The sequence below is a fragment of the Rhipicephalus sanguineus genome, chromosome 2, assembly GCF_013339695.2.
Source record: "Rhipicephalus sanguineus isolate Rsan-2018 chromosome 2, BIME_Rsan_1.4, whole genome shotgun sequence".
Taxonomy (NCBI): Eukaryota; Metazoa; Arthropoda; class Arachnida; order Ixodida; family Ixodidae; genus Rhipicephalus; species Rhipicephalus sanguineus.
The window spans coordinates 57,178,377-57,202,455 of record NC_051177.1 but is presented as its reverse complement, the minus strand read 5'-3'; the positions used below and the strand labels follow the sequence as shown (position 1 = coordinate 57,202,455).

At 47.9% G+C, this 24,079-nt stretch overlaps 1 protein-coding gene across 1 annotated transcript; it reads left to right on the top strand.

Moving 5' to 3' along the window:
• The first annotated feature begins 8,095 nt into the window (after positions 1-8,095).
• On the top strand, positions 8,096-9,355 carry LOC119381611 (serine/threonine-protein phosphatase 2A regulatory subunit B'' subunit beta). The gene is made up of 2 exons (XM_037649385.2): positions 8,096-8,461; positions 8,522-9,355. Exons 1-2 carry the CDS (start codon positions 8,096-8,098, stop codon positions 9,353-9,355), a joined length of 1,200 nt encoding a protein of 399 aa, XP_037505313.2.
• Positions 9,356-24,079: the final 14,724 nt, after the last annotated feature.

Below are 24,079 nucleotides of genomic sequence, written 5' to 3'. Positions count from 1 at the left end.
ATATAGGGAATGGCACCAGAGCAGACCTGTTTAAATAAAAATTAAGCGGTGAAATACGGCATCGTAATTTTCCGATGGATACTTCTTAGTTTGCGTGGGACACAATTTATTATCTCACGTGAAATGCAGGTGCGAAAATTTTGATTTCGGTATTTCAACTTTTGATGAATTTTCAAGAGAGAATTTTCTGAACCTCGCCCCTGTAACATAAGCTGTAAGAGGCATAACTGACAAAATCGGACCATCTAAGGATATTCGCGCGAGCGAGTCAGCCTCCTCGTTTACAAGTGTACCATGATGTCCTGGCACCCATAGCAATTCACTGGACGAATGTTCGCAGGGATTAACGATTTAAATGTACGACTGACTGCGAAGAAGTGAGATATATGAACATACGGATAACGAATCAGTCACTATAACAGCTGTCGAATTATTTGCTGGAAGTTTTCTAAGAGCTAAAATAATTGCCACTAATTCCGCTTCAAATATGGGTGTATAATCTCGGAGGCGTAGTGAATATGACCAGGATAATGATTGAGAAAAAAATTACCACACCTGCTTTCTTATCACTCATAGATGCATTCGTTGCAATTATATTATTAATTCCTAATTCTAAGTGATGGTCTTTTAACATGCCAATCAAATACTTAGAGGGCAGGATTTTGGCATTTGTCGGAAATATGTAATCGAATTATATTTTTATATTCAATATCTGACGGAATGATCTCGCATATATTAACATTTAAATGATCTAGCAGAGTTTGTACAAACAAAACCTGAAGTTTATGTGCATGGGACCAATGCTAATTGAAAAAAGCACTCGATTCGGTAAAAATGCGAACTGCTACCGTCTTAGAGTAGATTAATAAAATTTTAAATATGTTTTAACTGCTAAAATACTGAATCTGCAAGCAAGCGTGGGCATCCGAGCTTCTTGATATAAAACATTGTTAGCTGCAAATTTTGGTGCGCCAAGACAACTCCGAAGAGCTGCTCGCTCTAAAAGAATCAAAAGGTTTATCTTGAATACTGGCTCACCAGAGAATAGTACACAACCAAATTCAAGCATTGGGCGAACATACATGCGATAGATCATGATCAAAGTATCTCTGCATAGCCCTGAACGGAGCCCGCCAAGTTTACTTTTCATTTACACAGTGCGTGTTGCCTTAACTTTAGCATGCCCTGTGTGACTACGCCAGCTCAGTATGTCATCATATATTACACCTAGATATTTAATACCGTATACTTGAGGAACTTTTGGTAACGCTTAGTGTCATTCGAATATGTTCAAACCAGGATTTTAATGTTGCTAAATGTATTGCAGTGTTGTATGCAGTAAGTTTATATCATAGTCGGACGCGAAAAAGGCAATATCATCTGCATACACATAAACGTGTACCTGATCACACTATAGAATTGAGCTTAACAAAATATTAAATAAAACAGGGGAGAGAACAGAGCCCTGGCGAACACCTCTTTTCTGTCTATAATTTGACGTTGAAACGCCTCGTTGGGAGCAATGAAACTTTCCATCTTAAAAATTAACACATCCAATTTGTAATATATTGCGGAAAGTTTAAGTCTTTCAGGGCATCGAGGGGAATGATATATTCAACGCTACCATATGCCTTAGCTAAATCTAGGATTACTAAGACCGCATATTGCCGCCTGTGCCGGGCAAACTTAATACGAGCGTCTAAATCGACATGCGTGCACCATATCGAGCAACCGGGTCTAAATCCAATCTGGCATTATGTGTTAGAAGCTTCATAATTTTTGTGTACAGTATTCTTTCTATTAATTTACTACATGCGACGTCAGGGCGATAGGTCAAATGTTGTCTATCTGCATTCCCGCTCCCTGTTTTATAAACAGGGGAACAATTTTCGCAAGTCTGCAGTTAGGAGGAACCGAACCATTTCCAAGTAAGTGGTTGACGACGTTAAGAAGATCTTCTGGATAGATGTCGAATAATATCTTTAACATTCCTGACGTAGAGCTGGACGTGGGACTGAGTTAGAAAGTAATCGAAAGACGTGCGCAAGTTCTTCCATATTTACTTCAATTTATCTTTCTATCTTGCTCTCTGTTTTTTTAATCTCTTTTTCGTGTCTGTTTATTTTTATTATAGTCCTCTGTCTTTCTATCTTTTTATCTCTTTATTCCCCTTGTATCTCTCTATTTTTCTCTTTCTTTCAGTCGCTTTCTTTTTCTCTATTTTTCTTTCTTTAACTCTCTCTATTTCCTCTTCCTCTCTCTTTCACATGTTTCACGTGCTCCACTTCGCCGAGCAGAGTACTCGGTAGTGGGGCTTGCCCAATTCCTGCGGTACGTACTCACCTGTGGAGTTTTGCCCGACGGAGCACAAGTAACCGATAGTTTAAACAGCTTCGCTCTATTTGGTACCTCGTCATGTACTCGTAGAGCAGGGAAAGCAGGAAGCTAAAATTCCTGGCCCATATCCCTCATTGGGGGTACGTGTAATGTTAATTAGAGGAATACAAAACATCATCATCGTTATCATCATAATCATCATCATCCCAACCCGATTCTCATTCGCAGTGTGGATATGTGCAATTAAAAGCCACACCACCACCATCATAACCATCCTCCTCCTTTTCGACGCCCGTGGCTCGCGAGCGGCAACGCATCGCCATGGCCGCGCGAGGGGTTAACCCAAGGAGGGTTAACCCGAGGGGTTAACCCGAGGGGTAACCCAAGGAGGTTAAAAAAAATTCTGGAGTGGAAGCTCTCGAAACGCCTTGCCAGCGAAAGTGAAGCCAGTTTTAGGGGCGAAGCTCCTTAAGGCGGCACCCGTTCGTCCCTCGTAGTCGTAGTCGTAGTGCGTAACCAGTCTTACGCTTTGACCTCCAAGGTGGTGCCGGTGGGAGATTTTTCCTGTGCGTTGTTGAACAATAAAAAATTCGCAGCGGTAGCTAAAAGCCGACTTCTTCTGTCTCTCATTCCCATTAGCAGCCATTCTTTACCTCCAAGGTAGTGCCTGGTGAGATTTCTCCTGTGTGTGATTAAACAATAAAAATTTTGTTCAAAACGCCGTTGATTGATGAAATAAACCAACGAAAGACGCCAGATGTTTTGTAAAAGCAAAACGGAAGAACGCCAGATGTTTCTAAAGCAAAACGAAAAGACGCCAGCTGCTTAACGAAAGACGCCAGATGTTTTCTAAAGCAATGGTTTTCTAAACAATGAAAATTCACAGCGTATATGTAAAATTAAAGTGAGCTGCAAGTCGTCATAACTCATCGAACCTTTAGTATAAACGCGCCCGATCTCACGTCGGTGATGATGTACTGGGCAGAATTCACGGAAGATTCACGGTTTACCGATGAACCTCCGCAGCTTCGCCCACTCATCATCATTCACTCCGTGGATATGCTGTGATTTTTTGCCCACCAAAGAGCTCGGAAACATGCTCTTTTCTGGTGGTGCCTACTTGGAGATCAAACGGCTTTGATCTGTTAGTGTAAACACTACGTTAAGTACAAAATAAAAGATCGTTGTTGCCGACAAAAGTAACCCGTCGAGAGGAGTATTGACGATTGATGTCCAATAAAATTTGCCATGACTTTGAGGCTTGGTAACGAAAACTAGTAACACAAAGACACACTTGCAGCAGTATCTGACCCGTAAAAGTTGCCATGTTAAACTTCTCTGGCGTGCGTGGAAAACGCTCGCTTTCCTTCGCCAAACGCCGATGGTTTATCATGCCCCTAGTAAGATGGCGGGCGCAGCCGCCATCTTTTGGTGGGCACTGCTTCACTATTGCGCAATAATCGCCACTCCAGCAATTTTTTTTAACCTCCTTGGCTGGACCACAGGCACGCAAGGGGACCACCTCTGTGACCGCGCCGAAGCGCTTCTTCAGCACCGCAATCAGGCACCTCCCATGTCAGTAGCCGCCCGTCTGCTGTCGCTACACGACGGTAAGGAGTCCTACGAGCGGTTTCTCGCTCTTCGACCCGACTCGCTGAAAGATCCGAGTTATAGTGTTCTAGTACACTATAATCCGAGTGAACACGCTCGTCGTCCCTGTCAGAGCAGTCAGTGTCACCGGGCTGACAGAGCAGTGTCAGTGTCCCCCGAAATTTTTTTCAATTTTCATATGTGTATATGCACGCACACAAACGAACTCACGCCCGTACATACATAAAGCATAATTGACCCCCCCCCCCTTCCCCCCGAAAAAAGTTTCTGCCTATGCGCTACCACGGCCGCTACATAACTGTTTTTTTTATGTAGCGGCCGTGGCGCTACTGTTGCCTGCAGACATCATCTGCAGTAAATAGCTTCGTTTCAGTGACCGCTGCAACTCGCAATTCCACATACTCTTCTACTATCCACTAGACTGATCGACGGCTTCTCGTCCGGAGCTCTTTAGCTGTTTGCCCAGAACAGAGACCGCGTCAAATTGGTAGCGCATAAGTTTGATGCATCTTGTCCAAGTCGGCGTTTTTAAGTAGTGTCACCAGCGGCTGGTAATCAGTTTTCTCCGTGAAGTTGAGGCCCCGCACGTACTGGTCAAAACGGTGCACTACCCATGCTACCACCAACGCTTCTTTCTCTGTTTGGCTGTAGCGTTGTTCTGCGTCAGTTAGCGACCATGACGCAAACGCTACCGCGCGTCGCTCCTTCGATGGTTCTTGAAGAAGAACAGTTCCCAATCCAAATGAGCTCGCGTCGCATGATACAAAGGATATTACGAACGAGATGATACTTCACGACGCATAGGTCCGAGGTGAGTATCGCCTTGACCCGGTTAAAAGCTGTCTCTTGAAGCGATCCCCATTGTCATGCAATTTTCTCGCTTAGCAAGGCGCGAATAGGGGCGGTTGCCTGCGAAAGGTTGGGCAGGAAGCAACTTATATGATTAGCCACGCCGAGGAGGCGTCTAACACCAGCAACGTCCTTGGGCGGCTCTAAGTTGCACAGTGATTCGATATTGCTGGGACTTGGCGAGATACCGTTGGCGTCGATGACCACACCCAGGAAGTCTGTTTTGTCTTGACCGAAGCAGCATTTCGATTTGTTAAGTTTAATTACGGCTCTCCTCAGATATTCAAGAACCTCAACAAGTCGCTTGTCGTGCTATTCACGTTCTTTTCCAAAAAATCGGGATGTCGTCTATCACGCTGACGTCTGGTTGTCCTTCTAGAATGCGATCCATTTCTCGCTGAAAATACTCCGGCGCTGGGGTCACACCAAAAGGCAGACGACAGCAGCAGTAGCGTCCAAATGGCATGATGAATGTGGTATACTCTTGGCATTCTTGAGACAACCGCACTTAGTGAGATCCTGCTGTCGCGTCGAGTTTCGAGAACACCTTTGCGTCGCCCAGGTGCTCGAGAACCCAATCGACCGTTGAAAGCAAGTGCCTTTCACGGAGAATTTCCTTGCAAGTCCACACGTATTCGGACGCTGCCTGATGCCTTCGGTACTGTGACCAGACCGGCACACCATGGCGTCGGCATCGTAATGCTCCTGATGACCCCTTGTTTTTCCATTTGGTCCAGCTCTGTCGTACAGAGGAATGGGAATTCTGCAAGGTACACTGAGAGTGAATGCCTGGCATTTGGCTTGAGTAGAATAGTGTACTCCTCCCCTAGGGGAGGAGTACACTATATCCTGGCCAAAGGTTGCGTCGCTTGCAGAGCTGGCTGGCTTTTCTGGTCGCTGTACGGCATCGATGAATTTCACGACTATCAATGCGATAGCAGGGTAGCCTAGTAGAGGCATAGACTGCGAAGGCATGACATGCACCGACTGTACGCAGGCGCGGCTCTTCCACTCGAACGTAGCTTTGAATTGGCCAGTGATATTCAAAGCATAATTTCTTGGACCTGAGAGGTGACCCTCCGGTTTTCCGAGTCGAGACGGTGCTCCCGGAAAAGTGCTTTGAACGACGGTAACTTCTGCTCCTGACTCGACCTTGAACTTGAGTGGGACTCCATTCACGTGAACCCGAACGAAGTTAGCGTTCGCTTAACGACTGACAGCATGTATCTCAATGGCATGTACTGTGAGCGGTGCGAACGTTGCCTGGCTATGCAAACTGCTTCAAGTGTTTCTTTCTGCAGAACTTCTAAAAGACTTTCTTGGCAGGACGTAGCTTCCGTTGGTGCACTTCTCGTCCGCAGAAGTGACGCGATCCGCGCGTCGCTTCGGCAAGGGGGTTTCTCTTGATCCTGACGCTCGATTCCGTCACTATTTTCACTGGCTTGTGCTTCGCTGCATCCACGGCGACTGGCCCAGATAACTGGTTTTCTCGTTCACGTTTTTCTCTTTCGGCATCTTCATGCAGCCGTGCATGCAGGAGCGCTTTGTCACGCGTCAAGTCAGAAGTGCGGCAGAATTGTTGCGATAAACCGCTGTCCAACAACCCGATGATAAATCGGTCTCGAACGAGCCTGTCCTCGAGGGACGCTGAGCCATAGTTGCATCTTTTGACCATGTTTCGCAACGCGGAATAAAAAGCATCGACGCTTTCGTCTGCTTGCTGCGTTCGTTTGTGAAAACGATAACTCTCGTGAACTTCGTTTAGCGGGTGAACGAATAACAAGGTGACCTTGCTTTTTACTACGCTGTACGACTGAACTTCTTGAGCCGACATGTTGAAAGACGCCAGCACACGTCGAGCTTGAGCACCCATGCAATAAACAAGCGTTCGTACCCGAACATAGTCGGTAGCTCGGTGCATTCCTGTAGCGTAGGCATAGTCCTCGAACTGCTTAAGCCAGGTGGACCACGCACTTGGGTCGAAGTCGAAGCTCGGTGTCTGTTGAGGTACCCCGGCAAATGCAGCGTCGGCCCATGGTCGGGCTTGTCCGCCATTACAGAGAGTGAACGGCGGTCACTTCTGACACCATGTACGATGCAAGATACTGACAGACGCTTACCGCATCTACACACGCGACTCGGAGCTATGTTGAGCGAATGAATACCCACACCTTTATTCGACTACACCATATATAGAAAGCATTATGGGCTTATTACGTCAATTCAAAAGCGCATTTTGTACTATTTATTGGCTGCCGAGTTCAAAAGACCATTTTGTTCTTATTGGCATTTCTTGGCTGCTGAGTTGAAGTACTGACCGGTAAACAGGTGTACATGACAGGTAATTAACGTGCGCAAACGTCTATAAGCTGTTATCACCGGAAACAACGTGTGAATTTCAATGACAACTTCTGTTTGTGGTGTAGGTTTCGTTTGGGGGCCCCAGCAACAATTATACCTTCCAGCTGTTGAGGCACAGAGAAGACATTTCAGCACATCAAATAAGCTATGCTTCTCGGCCTGATGGGTGCGAAAAGAGATGGTGTGGTGACTCCTACACTATAAACCTTCGTTTTGATTTATTTCAATTTATCGAAACCGTTGTTGCTCAGCGGAAAACCCTGGCTCAGCTTACAAGGTTAGACAGAGCGCGTTAGGTAGTGTTGACCATTAAGTTGCTATGCACGCGATCCCAGCTCTAACTTCCATTTGTCTTGGCGTGAGGAGCTTGCTGCGTTTTTTTCAAGAGCTGATAACGACGAGTTGCAAAACCTTCGAAGGTAGCTTATTGACCCGTTTTAGATGACATCTCGCGCACAATGAATGAAAAATTTTATTTTCGAGTTCCATTCTAGCAACATGGGGGAAATGCGCAGAGCTAACACAGCCAGTCTGCTAACGGAGAACCGTTCTGGGCTCGCTTGTCATTGCACATTGTATGTAAGCAATTTCCCATCGCAGTGAACATGTTATCATACCAGCTTCTTCAGTGGAAAAGCGGTTTAGCTCACCGCCTGCTCTTTATTTTGAATAAGAGAGAAGCCATTTCGCTAGCGCAGCGCGTTGTAGTTGGTGAGTAGGACTAATATTTTAGGCAGTCAATCATAGCCTATCACTTTCGAATTCCCACAGACAGCGGCATACCGGCCTTTCACCGCCACTCTGTAAGAGTCCGTCTTCGACAGATCATGCATGTTCGTGCTCACTATAATTGCCCTCTTGCACTTCTGTGTGCAGCTCCTCATCCCGTGGAGGTCGAGGCACACCAATTGAAATGAGTCAACGCACGCCGTTTTGTATGGCGTCTCACCCGAGCCATGGTGCCGGCGTCCCCGTCAAGAATACTGGCGACCAGGAGGACAACGGGGGTGGCAGTGGGGGATTGGACAGGACAACGCCCCTAGTCGCCAGCCTCAGCGTGCTGTCCACCGAGGTAGACCCCGATCTGGTCGCCAACGTGTCCGCTGAATTGTGCCAGATCGGACGGCGTCAGTTGAAACCACAAGACATGGAGAGGATCATCAAAATCTGCAAGCTGCCAGTGTACCTCAAGTTTCCCATGTACCAGGCCATCTCCAAGACACCTACTAGGCAGGCTCTACTCGAATTTTGTCGCAAGATGCACCAAGTCGCCGGCAATGACAGACTGTCCAAGGCTGTGTACGTGCTTACCAAGGGCCGCCGTACTTTCCTGTAGCCTTGCGATTTCAAGGACCTCATTCAGGACCTCATCGACACCCACAGCGGGCTCTCGTTTCTCAAGGAAGTGACCAGATCACACAGCGTGTACATCGACACCGTGGTGGCTCGACTGTTTTTCGAGCTCGGAAAGACGTGGACGTGGCGCCTCGGCATGGCAGAGCTGCGACGCAGCGACTTCCTCTCGCAACTTGACGCTCTGAAACTCAACGACGACTTCATGAACGTGGAAGGGGCCTTTTCTTACAAGGACGCCTACGTCATCCACACGATGTTCAACTCGCTGGACAAGGACAACGATCGTCTGTTGAGCAAGGAAGACCTGGCGCGGTACGAAAAAGGCGCCCTGGTACCAAAGGCCATTGATAGAGTGTTTGACTTGCTCAGTACGTCAGCTATGACGTACGTTGACTTCGTCGTCTTCCTGCTCGCCGAGAAGGACAAGTCGCACCCAAGGAGCGTCGAGTACTGGTTCAACCGGCTAGATCTCGATGGCGATGGTAAAATAACGATGTATGAACTCGAGACATTCTTCCACGAACAGTACGACCGCGTGTCTCTGTTGATGAACGATCCTGCGTCTTTCGAAGACATCTGTCGTCAGATGATTGATCTAGTGAAGCCCAAGTCGTACAGCAGTTTCGCTCTGTCGGACCTTAAACGGTGTGCGCTTGCTTCTGTGTTCTTCAACACTTTCATCAACACCTACGAGTTTATCCATCACGAGGTTTTCGACCCGTTCGACACAGAACGTTCGCGCAGTGGTTTCACGCAGTGGGAACAGTTTGCCAAGTCGACGTTCACTCTTCTCATGGAAGAAGGCGAAAAAGATGACTACTCCGACGACGACTTGCCTTAAGTGCAGTCTTTGTCTCATTAGAGAGCATAAAATTTATGGTTATCTAGCCATAACTTACGGCCAGTGGCGTATCAACCTGTTCTCGAGAGGGGGTAGGAGGAGGGGGGGGGGGGGCGGCAAACCTTCGCAATGCCTCCTTATGGATATATGTGTGCTTTTATGTTATATATGTGTGCTTTTAATTCCCCGCAGCTTTCTATTTAAATGCGAAATAAGTAATATTTGTTAACCCAGCGCGTGATACAACGCAATATATATCGGGATGTGCTCCATATGGCTACGAACAATAGTGCGCCGATTCGACCCGCACTATGGGCTAAGTTAGTTTTTTTCAGAGTGGGCGCAAGTTTGCTGAAACACCCTGCATAAGCCGGTGGGGAAGAGAGAGGGGGGTGTTAATAGTGTTCTTTCCAGTAGTGCAGTCGTCAGCAAGCTTAACTCGAACGCTCCGCATCGCTACGCGGCGCTGAAGACGCCAGCGCCACGTAGCTTTGGGTTCTGTTGCCGAGATGTTACCAATGCATGCCGACATACTGTCAAAGCATACCGAGGTACTATCTTGGCAGCAGCGCCCAGCGCTTCGCGGCTGACATCAGTCAAACCAGACCAGGCCACGCTGCGAAGCGTTCGAGTTAAGCTTGCTGACAACTGTACATATCGTAAGTAATTTCCTTCTTATCATTAAATTATTTCGTATGGTGTTTGTTAATGGAAGTAACGAAAACTGTAACATGTTTTCCACGAATAATAAAGGCTTTTTCTTGCCAGTCTTCACCTTTGCAAGTATTAATTGTATTTTGTATTGATTGCTTTTATTCCAGCTATTGTACCTGGCACGTTAACATTATGTTATCAATTAGCCCGAGCTTGCATTTCTTGCACAAATTGTCATTGTACATCAAGTTAAATTGAATAATACTTCGTTTATTTTAAAAAAAGGTCACTGGTGTGAAATTACAATTAGACTACATATTGCGCGAACAACGCGCTTTTTCGAAGGCACCAACCAAATATATTTATTAGTGGGTAGTTATCCCTCAAACGATGAAAACGAAAATTATTGTTGAGAAGAAACAGCGGGTTGTAAAGAAGCACTTTGGCAATTGTCATAGGCGTATTTACGGGGGGGGGGGGGGGGCAAGGGGGCGCTAGCCCTCCCCCCCCACACACACACACACACTTTCGAGAGTGGTTACTGTCGGCTGCAGACTGGGACGACTGTCCTCCGTGTGTCATGAGCTCGCACTGCAGGCTACCTGCGGTGTGGGCTGCCTATTCCACGCCTGTGCGTCTTGCGTTCGAGCATTGCAGAGGAGGCTATCGCTCAGCAGGGGCTCTATAACATTGCAGCAATTTGTCATGGTTTTGTTTTGTTCTGCCAGGCCTGAAATTTAAGTAATCCACGACGCAAATATGGGCGGGAACCAGTAAACGTTTTATAGCCCGATCAAACGCTCTCCCTTATAAGAAATTCAGTTTCTTTGAAAACGAATAGCATCGCCACTGCTCCATATTCAAGCTCCTGTGAGTTGATGAGTATGCAGAGGTGTCCAGTATTGTAGTTGTGCCTAGCCAGGACACCTAAAATAGATCCCCTATTTAGTCACCGATTAGCCTGCTTCACTTGGCTTATCATATGGTAGCCTGCAGCGATCGTGGCAGCTTGTAATAAGACAGAGGATTCGAGCACATTGAGAAGCCCAGCTTTCAAGTTTGCCCCGTTACTTGACTACCTCACCAGGAAGATGATCAGCGTCCACGGTTTTCTGGACTAAGAAGGCTGCCTACCTGCAAAGGGTTGTGTCTGTTCCTAATAATGTTTATTTCTCTCTTTACCTCTTTGTCATCAACGATGAGTTCACATAGAGTTGTACACGCGCAAAAACAGCTCAACATCGTTATACTATACAACTGAAAGTATCTATTATACACATATGAATCCATCTCGCCCGCTGCTATAAGCAGCCGCTGCCAATCAGATTGGCGGGCAGCCTTCTTAAATTACGTTCAGAAAGAGACACTGTCTGGCTATTCCGAAAAAAAAAAGAGTTATTCTTCAGCACAGTAATGTGCTGCTTATTGTGCACACTTCATTTTAACGCCGCGAGTTTTCGCAGACGTGTGACATCGCGTAACAAGGAGGCATTTTTATGGCACATCGAAAATTTTTGACGAATAGGAAGAACCAATGACAAACAATACGCCGCATTGAAAATAGTTCATTATTATTTTTTTACGCCGTCATGCGTACGTGGTAATTTAATTACGTGGTGGATCACTTACTCGTCATATCTTGCGTCATTTTACGAGCAGGTGCTGTGAGCATGACCCAGAAAATTTCGACCAATCATTGACAGCTAACGACCTATGCGGAAGGAAACAATGCGGGGTATCTTGACATTATAGTCGCCCGCATTTTTTTCAAGGAACATTTGAGCTTAGTTCACGTAGGCTATTTACTTCGGAGGAACCGGAGGGGAGGAGTACAGGGCCACTTCACCGCTTTTCCCTCCACTCCCAACCCAAGCTGGGAAAAGTAGGAGGGCAAGGAACGACACCTAGTATATAAATTGCGTAGTCATTTATAATCTATACACAACCGACTCAATGTGGTTTGTTTAAGTAATAATCGAGTGAACTTGGTGTTCTTAAGAAAGACTTTATATTAGAGGGCTCTAACAGTAAAGAAATTGGCGCTCGGCTTACCCTGAAGACTTCTGCGAAGTAGCATTGAGTCGGTTGTGTGTATAAACTATACACAACCGACTCAATGTGGTTTGTTTAAGTAATAATCGAGTGAACTTGGTGTTCTTCTTAAGAAAGACTTTATATTAGAGGGCTCTAACAGTAAAGAAATTGGCGCTCGGCTTACCCTGAAGACTTCTGCGAAGTAGCTTGCTTTGTCAGCCACATGTTTTGTTTAATAAGTGAGAATTTGAGGTACTAGAGTCATAGCAGGTTGTTCATACTCATCGTATCTATAGGACGGCCCCGCCTGCACAATCTGTTTGTGCAGATTCTTCCTTGACTTAATATATATATATATATATATATATATATATATCGCTCACTCCGGCCGACGGAGTGAGCGATCCCAGCCCCCCCCCCCCCCCCCCCCCCCACTCGCGAACGAGTTGGTACGCCCCTGGTAATTGTTAATGGCAGTAGGTCTTCTATGTCATTTAGCTTATTCGACTCATTTTCGTGGTCGAAATAATGCAGTCTTCGTTTTTGTGATATCCATTTGTCAGTTCCTTTTATTAAAACAATAATTAACCAAGACAATAGTATGAATCTACCTTGGAGACGACATGAAAGAAGATGAACACTTCCCCGATATCATTAGTAAGAGCTCTAAAACAGATGCCATTATACGCAAAAAGGCTTAACTCTTTCAGGCACGGTGGTCAGTGTTGCTGACTACCAACTCAAAATTTTCTTGCAGTGCCACCGAACGAGTGTTTACTTTTCCTGTTTTCTCTGAAAGTGCAACAGGTGGTGATGGTCCTCTAGGGAAGCTTTTTTTGTTGCTAAGGGACAGTTTTAGATCCAGCATGTCGCTTCCCGCGCTGGACTTGAAAGTTCCCACGTGCTCAAAGCTATGTGAACATAGACGGAACGTTCTTTGGATGTAACGTGCAGCGCGAGAGTGTATTTTACTGGCTATATTGGTAGAAATACGCTGTGTGCCAGGCTGATAGTGTATGACGAATTTCTTTTTATGGTGGTCAGTTACACTAACCACCGTGCATGAAAGAGGTTAACGTGGGGTGCCAGAATGTACGGGCGAAATTCACCATAAAGTTACATTCTATCCCCAAAACGCCTCTTTTTTTCGGTATGAAGATATTCCAACCGCCACGAACAGCTCTGCTGGAGGCGACAGTTGAAGTGATAGCAAATATGGCGAGGGCCCAGGAAGAGCATATCCGCGATCTCTTGTCCGACGACGAATCCGCGGTTCCAAATGTTACTGAAAATGTCAGTGACGTATGTGACACCGAAATATATGCAGATTCTACCGTCACAGTCCAAACGGTTATCTACTATAGAGACCCTTCCGGCACGGTGGTCAGCAGCACCGACCACCTTGTGGAAACTTTATTGCAAGCAGCGATTTTTATTTTCATGTGTCCAATATGCTTCTTGTAACATTTTCTCACAATTCTTGCATAAAAACTGAATATTTAAAACATAGACAATTTGCGTGCTTCAAAGAGTGAAGTGCGTTTTTTCTGCAATCGTCTCTTTTTTCCCCCCAACTATAATTTTCGTTTTCCTCGTTTGTCTAAGCAAGCACCTAATCCAACAGTGAACAGCGCTTATTGCTGAGCCGACGGTGATCTTATGTTAGCAGAGACGTGACGCAGAGGTCACGTGTACATGGTGCTTGATGCTTGGCCTGGTGACGTCATGCGGCGCCGCTCTGCTACATCTTCCCTTTCTGGACCAACAACAAGCCATTACATCTCTCGGCTTGCGGGAACCAGCAAGGCTTGCGTCGTTGCCTTGTGCTGTGGCGTACGGCTTATGCAGGTCCTGCGGCTTCTTGATGCCGTGGGAGCAGGGGCGTAGCTGGGCGTAGCTGGGGGTTCAACTAGCTGGGGCCAGCTGACGAACGGCATTGCGCGGTTCGTCAGCTGACCGCAGGAAGACTGCTGGTGACCAGGACCGCGTGATGGTGTTGTAGGTAGCGACCTCCTGGTCACGTGACAGAGGCGGCAGATCCCTAACGCCGCGGTTGTAGTAGATTCTCTGCTTCCGACATATGTCGCAAAATCGTCCGTGGACCGTGCTGCTGGGCACTGTCCGGGGTTCCAGGTGGCTGCTTGGTACTGGCAGAAGTGTCCGGGTCTGGCGTGCCAAGTTGTGCATGTTAAAGGAACTCTTCTATAAAAGCTTCTTGGCTTCCTCCACCGCTCGTTCCGTCAGGCCGTTGGAACGTGGATGATAAGGACTATTCTCCGCTCCTGAACGGTGGACCGTTATCTGTGCACATTTTGACTGGTAATTCATGTACCGAGAAAACGTCGGAGCACCACGATGTGAGCATGCGCGCAGTGGTCGTGCGCATTTCTCTTACCTCAAAAAAAAGAAAGAGTGCAAATCAATGATTAGGCCAAACTGGTGTGCACCACAGTATAGAAAAAGTCGATTCCCACAATGTGCCACGGCAGAGTTGGAACTTCATGGCATAAAAGTGGTATCTTTACGCTCCTTGGCTGATATTTCTGGCACGCCTTGCACGCTTTGCAAAATTGTTCAATATCACCCGACATACTGGACCTGAACATGACCGTTCGTGCTCTGGCTTTCATTTTCCGTGCTCCCGCATGCGCAATGGGAAGAACGTTCATCATTTCCACTCTCTTAATTAGGCAGAGGTGTAATTACCGTATTGCTGCTCAATACGAAGTCGTCCTGCTCATATATCTCCTCCTGGTATGGCCAGTACGCTCGGGCTTGATCAGGAACTTCCTGCTTCGTAAGGGGCCATGTAGTCTGTGCATATTCACGAAGCTTTGTCAGGGTACTGTCGTCATTTGTGGCGGCTAACAGGTCGTTCAGGCGCTGCTCCGAACCCGAAACACAGTCAAGCGCGCTTACTTGAAAACGCTGTTTCTTCTTCCATGCGTGCTTTGCTAGGAAACCTTGATAGAGCATCAGCGAGGAACAGCTCCTTGCCAGATTTCTATGCCACGTTTACAGGGTATAGTTGCAATGTCAGACACATGCGCGGACACTGATGCTGAGGTTTGGAAAATATGGAAGCTAAAGGTAGGTAGTCAGTTACAACAACTACGCTGTGTTGACCAAACAAATAGTCGGGAAACTTTGTGCAACCGTGGAAGGTTGCAAGGGTTTCTTTCTTTATTTGTGCATATTTAACCTGGGTGTCTGTGAGCGATCTGGAAGCAAATGCAATTGGGTGGCTATCTATCTATCTATCTATCTATCTATCTATCTATCTATCTATCTATCTATCTATCTATCTATCTATCTATCTATCTATCTATCTATCTATCTATCTATCTATCTATCTATCTATCTATCTATCTATCTATCTATCTATGTAGCCGTCGACGTCTTCGCGCTCTCCTGGTCGTCTCCATAACTTGTAATATGCCAAAATTGGAATAGCAGGGGATCAGTGTATGACGAATACTATTCGCTGGTCATGACATGAATAACTCAAAACGCCCGTCGCGTACGTCATGAAATCCTTTCCATCAGTCACGGGTGGCACATACCCGCATACCACAGTTCATGTTATGCGGGTATGTTGTGCACACGTGATTCACAGTCTCAATCAACACATTAACGGCGAACATACACATTTAAACGCAAGGTGAGTGAGGGAGCTGAAGGCAGAACTCCTCTGGAAGACGCTCGACTGCCATCCACTCGTCCACGTGGTCCGCCAGAATGACGCAGTGTTCTCTTCGTTTCTTATGAGCTTGGGCGATGGTCTCATGCTGACCGAGTATGACGTCAGTGACAGGCAAAAAAGCCGACGCTAAGTACCCTGACGACATACCGCCATACTACAGCAATGAAGACGTCGACCGCTATAACGCACTTTTCCTCGACGCTGCCGCCAACGTGTTATGTCATCCCGCATGCGATTAACATAACTGGCTGTAAGAAGGTGCATGTACACCGGAATGCCCTGACCAAGGTGGCCAACATGAACGCAAGCGACATGGGTAACATGTCGGCCTCAATTTACCTGAGCATCGGCAAGCCGTACGACCACGGCCAATATCGACGTAAGCGACGGTCCCGTTAATGGAAACATGGGCACCTTGCGGTACATCGAGCGTGACGAACACGGTGACCTCTTGCGACTGTGGCTTGAATTTCCGACGTCCACGGTAGGCATTGTCGTCCTTGCCAGGACGAAGCACGTCACTACCGCACACCCTCAATAGAATTGAAATGAGTGCCCGTGGGACTGCGAAACACCACAACCACGACATACGCCAGAAAAATATATCGTGTAAGAGGGCACAGTTTTCCATTGCGCAAGCACACGCCATAACTATATATAAGTCACAAAGGGCCACTTACGTCCAGGTAGTGTTTGGATACGATAAGCGCCATCCACTGAAGTTGGTCTACGTAACACTGTCCAGGGCTACCAGCCTCGACGGCCTATATATACCTTACCAACGCAAAAGGTGGCTTCAGGTTCCGACATGTCACGGGCTCTATCGACGCAGTCTGTCGACGACATGACCTGGCTAGCAAAGAGACCTCTAGACATTGTCTTGGACCGGGCTACTACCTTCATTCGGTGCCACAACCACAACAATCACCTCACGCTCGCCGCTCTCAACGTACAGCCTGTGCACGCGCACGTGCACGACCTCGAAAAAGACGCTCTGCTTACAGAAATTGGCGTGTTAGCACTTTCTGAAACCTGGAGCGATGGGCCCACTGCAATCATGGGATTCCAATGTGTCGTCCACAGCAAGCGGCTTCATTGCAGGCGCGGTGGCGTCACCACATATAAGAACACAGCTATGCGCAACTTCAGCGTAAGCAGCATCCCACTTCGCCGGGCAACTTGTAGTCGTTGCCCAAGAGAGTTTAAAATGGGCTCTAGAAAGGCCGTTCTTCCAGCTTTGGCTGTGACTGTGCTGCGCGTTCTTTACAGAAAAGTGAGAAGGCCACCTGCACCACTAAAGTATCACAGGTTGGCGTTCTTTACAGCGGAGCTGTTCAGCTTTTCGTTATGCGTGTGGCCACACCAGAAAACTATCATCACTCACTCTCTTCATGCTCTTCTTCATATTCGCCCTCTTCGTCTTCTGCTTCTCTCCCAGAACACGTGCGCCGATTTGTCCAGTCTGGGATGGAGTAACTCTGATGAGGGAGAGAACGAGTACAGAGATAGAGAGAGATAGAAACAAAGAGAAAGAGAGAAATAGAGAGAAAAAAGGTAAGAAAGAGAGAAAAACATGGAAAGACAGAGAAGGAGACAGAAAAAAAGCGAGAGCAAGCATTGCCATTCATGGTATAGTATAGCAAGGGGTGAGAAAGGGAAGTGAGAAGGAGGGAAAGGAGGAGGGCAACGCCCCGCTGCTTCCTCAGTCTTCGCACCACTAATGCGTAGCCGCCGCAATTTTTCTTTCGTTTTTTTAACACGAAAGTGTTTTATACCAGGGTTCACCACGGCTCCACTGACGTATTTTCGTCACGGATATGACGTTGTAAAACACAAAGACTAACAGTGGGCAAAGAAAAAAAACCAGAAGAAAAAGTTCCGCCACAGGGAATCGAACTCACGACCCTTCGCTCCGCAACGCGCAGCGCGAAACGATTCGGCCACGGACGGCACGTTCTTCGTTATGGTAATGGCGAGCTATTTATATACACCATTTGCCGGTGGCGGTACTCAGAGATCGGTGTTACAGTGTGTTTTCGTTATCACTAGCGAGATGGCGCGAAGGGCTCGAAGAGCGTAGAGTAAAGGCTCTGATATAGTCCAGTGTAACGTCGACGCGCGCGTCACGGCGACGTTACGTCAGCAAAAAACAGCCCTCTAGAGTCCGGCGTCGGCTGACTGCCGACGCAGCCGACGGCTGCTGGCACGCTCGGGCGTCGCTCGGCTCCGAATAGATCCTGCTACACTTCGCGCGGGACGCGCCGTACTCGCATGTACAGGAACCTGCTTCGCGCGCTGTTTCGTCGGTTCCCGACAGGTGGCGCGGCGCCTTCTTCGCTTGACTGCGCATGCGCCCCTCTAGATGCGATCGCACCGGTGCGTGGGAGCCGGCTCGACTGTAGCGGAGACCGATTTGCGCCTGGCGTAGCGTCGCCGACTTGGCGTGACGAAACGCAACGTCCTCGCTCGCGCCCGCGTCGGAAGTCGGAGTATAACAGAGCCTTAACTCTAGAGGAGCGCGCTTTAAAGGGGTCATGAATCACTTTTCCAGGTAATCATCTAATGACCTCAGTATCGGAGTTTACTGCCTCCCGAATCGATTGCCGCAAAAATTTCTCGAATCCGCCAAGAGTGAGCGGAGTTACGGGGTTTAGGCGCACGCTCTCAGCACTTTCTCTCTTTTCTCGTGCCGACGAGCGCACTGGAAGCTACACGGGGAGGGATGGCACGGGGGAAAGAAGTTACGTCAGCGCGCGTCATGAAACGTAATCGCTCTCCCGCTGTGATTCGTGTGCGCGAGCGCGGCTACCGTGTACTGAGGAGTGCGGCGCCGGCAAGTGGCGGCACCCCGTGGCAAGAAGCACATCTGATCCGAACGCCGCTCTCGATTTACGTCGGCTATCGGCCAATGATGATGCTATGTCTTTTGCGACGCGGCGATGCATATCGCGACGTCAATCAGCAGACGCCCCGCCCACCGACGAGAGTGAGAACCGGCCTCTGTTTGAAAAGAGGGCGCCTGCGAAAACAGCAACTTCGCGTTCCGCTTGTAGCCTTTACGCGGCGCGCACGACTGCAATATTTGTCTGTGCAGTTCATAGCCGTGTCAGCTTTCCGCAGGATGTGTTTTTTCAACAAGCCCAAGGGGTGCTTTATGACCCCTTTAAAGGTCGTCGCCGTTGCGACGAGCGCCCGCGTCTACAGGGCGTGGTCGCTCATGCGTGCACTTATCTCGCGATCGCGGTGGTTTGTACTTCTCGCGTTGAGAGCGCGAAGGTCACTTGGCTCATTGCAGCGGCCGCTTTTGTGAAAGGAGCGTGGTGCTCACGAAAAAATAAGTTACAAATGTGACAGTTCGCGTTCATCCTGTGTATGTTCGTTCCGTGCGTTCTTTGTATACTTGAGCAGCGCGTTGCACGTTTCGAGCTCCTTGCCGTTCTTCGCGTGACATTACAATTTGTTGCTGTAGCATTCATTCCTTCGCCCTTGGGGCGAAAGAATGCGCAGCAAACGCTAAACTACGTCTGTGAAGGCACGTTTCACTTTCGTGTTATACCGATTTCTATGACAGAGGGTTCAGTCATGTTTTTTGCTTCACTTCTCTCACAACGGTCTTTAGTTCAATGTTCGCTTCAGGCGTATTTCGGCTTAATAAACTGGTTTCCTTCGGATGTACCCCATGTATACCACCGTCTCTGATATCAAACGTGGAACAGTTGTTACGTCGCCCGCAACAGTGAGTTTTCTCGGCTCCTCTCTAATTCCCTTCCCCTCTTCCCCAGTGCAGAGGAGCCTACCGGGCTCAAGCCCTGCTTAACCTCCATACTTTTCCTGTTACCTTCTCATTGCGTCGTAGATTGTCTGGAATCCCGGTCCCTTTCGGATAAAATGCTTTTCGGTGATTGGAAAAATGTACACCACGCCCAACGCACTTTAATGTGCCCATGGAGATTTTTAAATGGGGCAGGTTTAGATGCTCGTCTTTAGAGCACGTGCTATGGTGTAAAAGCTTTCGCGCGTAGTACACGTCTCCAGACAGGACAGTATGTGTACAGTGACTCATTGTATTATGCCACTAACACCTGTCATCATACCTTCATCTTTCCCTCCCTTTCCCTTTAACTCTTGAGGAGCAGCAGGCTAGAAACCAGCAAACCTCTCTTATTTTTTCTTTCTTAAACGTTATCTTCTTCTTCTCTTCCTCCGCGTGGGTATGCGCCACCAGAAGATCTCCCTCGGTGGTTGTGAACCACAGTGTAGAGTAGATTAGATCCTATAAACTCTGGCACACACCCACGTTGGGGAATTGGCCAAGAACCGAATAGTTTTTAAAATATAATTTTTAAAGTAAAGGGTAAATTTTTGCGATTTAAGAGGAAAGAAGTAAAAACGGAAAAAAAAGTTTAAGAATAGAATAATATAATATTATATAAGCAATGAAACAGAGAATTTGAATAAGAAATAATAAAGAAATTTGGAAGAGTAGAAAAACAAGAGTAAAGATTGATTCTATAGCCTAAATCTCTGCGAACCTTTAAGAAACTCCTGCAGGGCATCTGTAATCTTCCCGTCACTATATCCAAGAGACAAAGCCCCGAATGAAAGTACATTTGGTGCACTTAAATCTAATCTAAGGAGTCGGAAGACGGTACCTAAAGTCAATTTGCGCAAGGTAGAGTATCTATTACAGTGAATCAGATAATGTTCTGTTGTCTCATGTACTCCGCAAAAAGAACAATTAGGGGAAGCTGCCAGACCAGCTCTGTGTAAATAAAAATTTAGGTATGGAGTCTGACAACGTAGTCTAGTGATTGCGACTTCAATTGCTCGTGTTTGACATATTTTACTATTCCAATAATCATTCAAATGCTGAAATTCTAATGGGTTCGTTATTGACGGTGCGGAAAATTCATCTAACAACAGCTTCCTCCTTAATCTCGCACCTATAATAAATGTTGATGCCGATAATACCTGAATAACCTGAGCCACAGTGAATAGGTGAACGAGGAAGAACGAAGGGAAGCGCGTGCTCGATCGCCGCTCGTGGGCGCAGGAGCTGACTTGTCCCCCGGCCAGGGGCTCCCCGGAACAACAACAGCGGGCCCGTGTCGTCGTCGCCGCCGCCGCCGCCATGACTGCGGCCATCACGATCGAGTCGGGCTCCGCACCGGGGAACGCGACCGCTGCACGGCGACCCGAAGTCGTCGTAGTCCAAGGCCTGAACCGTCGTGGTTACGAGTACATCGGCCAGACGCCCAGAAACGCGTTAAAGGTATTCCACGGGTAAGTACCGCGTAGTGAATGATGCAACGAAGAGTCATGTGGTCTTGGAGACTGCCTAGCCTTCATGTTGTCATGGGCAAGTCTGGATGCGCATAGAGCGCGATAGACGTTTGATCTAGGTTGCTTAGCCTGTGTGGCCATCACAGTTGTTCCTTGGAACACGGGCCAACGTTTCGACAAGCGCACTTGCCTTCTTCCAAACATTTTTCAAGGCTCCATCTTCCCTAGAACATCTGCTGCCTTACTTGCATATCAGTAGTTAAGCCGAAGGCCATGCCGTGTCCCTTTGCGCGGTGAGCTTGACTGAAATGCAGAAGGCGAACGAAGCTGTACAAAAACCCACGTGGCTTTTTTTCCGAAAAAGAGGCTTGTGGAAAGAAAACGATGGCGTCTCGCTGTTACTACATCCTATAACGTCATTATGACTTCACAGGTCACCACTTCAGGTGGGGGGAGGGGCGAGGCGGCATTTTAATCGAGTGAAGGTGATTTAACGCGTGTCTCCTACTGGGTGGCTCGTTATCCCTTGCAAGAAGTCTGGTCCCCGGTATTTTGTATAATTTAATGCATTACCACGTGTGCAGCAGGCTCTCACCTTGAAGCGTTACGGTGTGTAACACGATGTCTAGTTTTTTGCTTGCCGAAATAGCCTGCGATCTTTTTTTAAACGGAGGACATCAGTGTAATTTAATTAGTGTCTCGTAAGAGCGTATGCTTCTGCATGTTCTCTCCGTAGTGTTAGTTAAAAAAGACGTCAATTTGCAGTGTCTTAACTGCGAGAACACAGCCTCGGAAACGTTCTCCCACGGCTTCCGCATTTTCGATGGAGGCGAAATGGCTTGAGGCACGTGTACTTAGATTTACGTTTGCGTTAAAGAACCCCAGGTGGTCAAAATTCCCCGAGCCCTCCACTTAGGTGTCTCACATTATCATGTTGTGGTTTTTGGGCGTAAAACTCCAACAATTCTTATTATTTCAAACGTACTCTACCGAAAGCTTAACGATGCACAAATAGATATTTATTAAATAACAAGAGCTTCTTCTTTATTAGCAACAAAACTAAAATTGCTTGTCTCAGTGTAGTTTAAAGGTGAAGATTGGACAGAATTCTTTCTGGTTGAGAAGGAAATTATGGTTGAAACAGAGTGACACCAAGCAAGGTACTGATTAAACGTAAAAATTACTTTAAAAAAGGTTTTTCTTTTACTCAGTACCTTGGTTGGTGTCACTGTTTCAACCAGCGTAGTTTCGTATGTAATTTTGCGAGTAGTATTATGCCATTTAAGTGCACCTGGTTCCGATACTGTCCCTGTTTACATTTACCAGATACACTGCGGGCACACGCAGTACGTGCACGTTTGCACACCTGAAAACGAGCACACACAAATCTCGAGCGCATGCATTTTCTATTGTTTCCCCGTGCTCACCTATATTCAATACAAAAGCCTGTGTTCGACGTAAGCTTTTGACGAATGCTGAGGGAAACACTCGCAGGGTTCCTTCTGCATTCGCCTAAGACGACCCGAAAGCGAAAGCTATCCTGTGCGGCTATTATTGCGATATCAATTATATGCACCCTCCGGCGAGTTTTTGACGGCGCCCCGCCTTGATGTTCGGTATAAAGTACAAATCAATAACATCGCTCCGCGCGTCGTACGTTCTATATGAGAGTGAAAGCGTGCGAGCGCAGCCAGCGATCGCGGCTCAAGCGGAAATACGCCAGCCGTCTTTCGTCGCGAGAGAGGCACATACGGGAGGGGAGTCTCGAAGGTAGGGCTCCGAAAGGAACTTTGTTCTTAGATCGGCTTGAGGCGTACGCTCGCAATAATGCACGTCATTATGACAGGGTTCAAAAGACGGCTCTTTGTGCGTGCGGTGTTCTCATCACTTATAGTTTACGTTGAAGTGAAAGACAGCACGGAGGTTGCTTTGCTGGCTGCGGCGTGTTTAGTTACGCCAGATCGGATGCGTTAGCTGCTAGGCTTAGTTCGTATAACGCTTAAATTTGTTGCTATCGCATTCATTGCTTCGCTCTTGCGGCGGAGGTTAGCCAACAACCTACGGAGTTAGAAAGAATCTACGTAGGTTAGCCATGCGATCTTCTCGTGGTCACACGTCACTCGCCTTCACACAGGTCGACAAGCGGCTTCAACGCGACATCGACGTTCAAGACGCTGATCCTGATTTTGCTCACGCTATACTTCGTCTTTATGCTGCTGCGTTACATTTTCTGGCTACCGTGGATGGGCCTGGACAGCCTTGACGTAATGTTCGAAATCAGCGAGGTCCTACTCGGTCTGGCCGCCGTCGCCGGAGCCGAGAGCTTCTGGTCCTACAAGTCCAAGTTGACCCCGCTCTCCACACGCTACTTCGAGGCCTCTGAAGCCGAAGGCGGCTTCGAACCGGGACAGGGTTCTCTGAGGCCACCGAGTTTCTGGCACGACACATTGGTCCGGCTGCTGCTGTTCGGCCACGCCATGGGCGGCCTCTCGCTCTACTTGGCCTCGAACAAGTGTTCGTGGATGCGCGAGGACGTCGCCCAGGACTCCTCCCTGGAGGCCACGCTCTTCTTCTGCCTCACTCTGATCGCGATGACCCAGGGCTACCTGACGATGACATTGTACACCGTCTTCTGTCTGGACGTCCGCAGGACGATGCAGTGCGCCGCCGAAGAACTGCAGCGGACGTACCAGTTCATCAGCCACGACTCCCTGAGCCGGCTGCACTTGAAGTGGGAGCAGTGCTGCCGCTACCTGGGTGACCTCAGCCACAACTTTCTCGGATTTGTGTTCACCTGGTACTGCTACCTGTTTTTCAGAGCCGTCTGCCTCATTACGCTCCTCTGCACCGCAGTGTTCTCGGCCAACGGCGCTGCCACCGCCCTGACCAGGCAGCAGCTGAGCGTGCCCATGTTCGAGCTCACCTATCTTGTCATCCTGTGCGCCGTCTCGGACAAGCTCAAGGCGACGCTGCTCTCACCCGTCGAACAACTCCGGGAGCTGACCTTGTCCAGGGCAACCAGCGAGGTCGCCATCCACGTCGAGGTCCAG

Bases quoted from the DNA above. Each gene is read 5' to 3' on its own strand.
- LOC119381611 (XM_037649385.2), top strand. From the start codon at position 8,096: ATGGCGTCTCACCCGAGCCATGGTGCCGGCGTCCCCGTCAAGAATACT. The intron at 8,462-8,521 runs GTGCTTACCAAG...GACCTCATTCAG, and splicing joins GACTGTCCAAGGCTGTGTAC to GACCTCATCGACACCCACAG.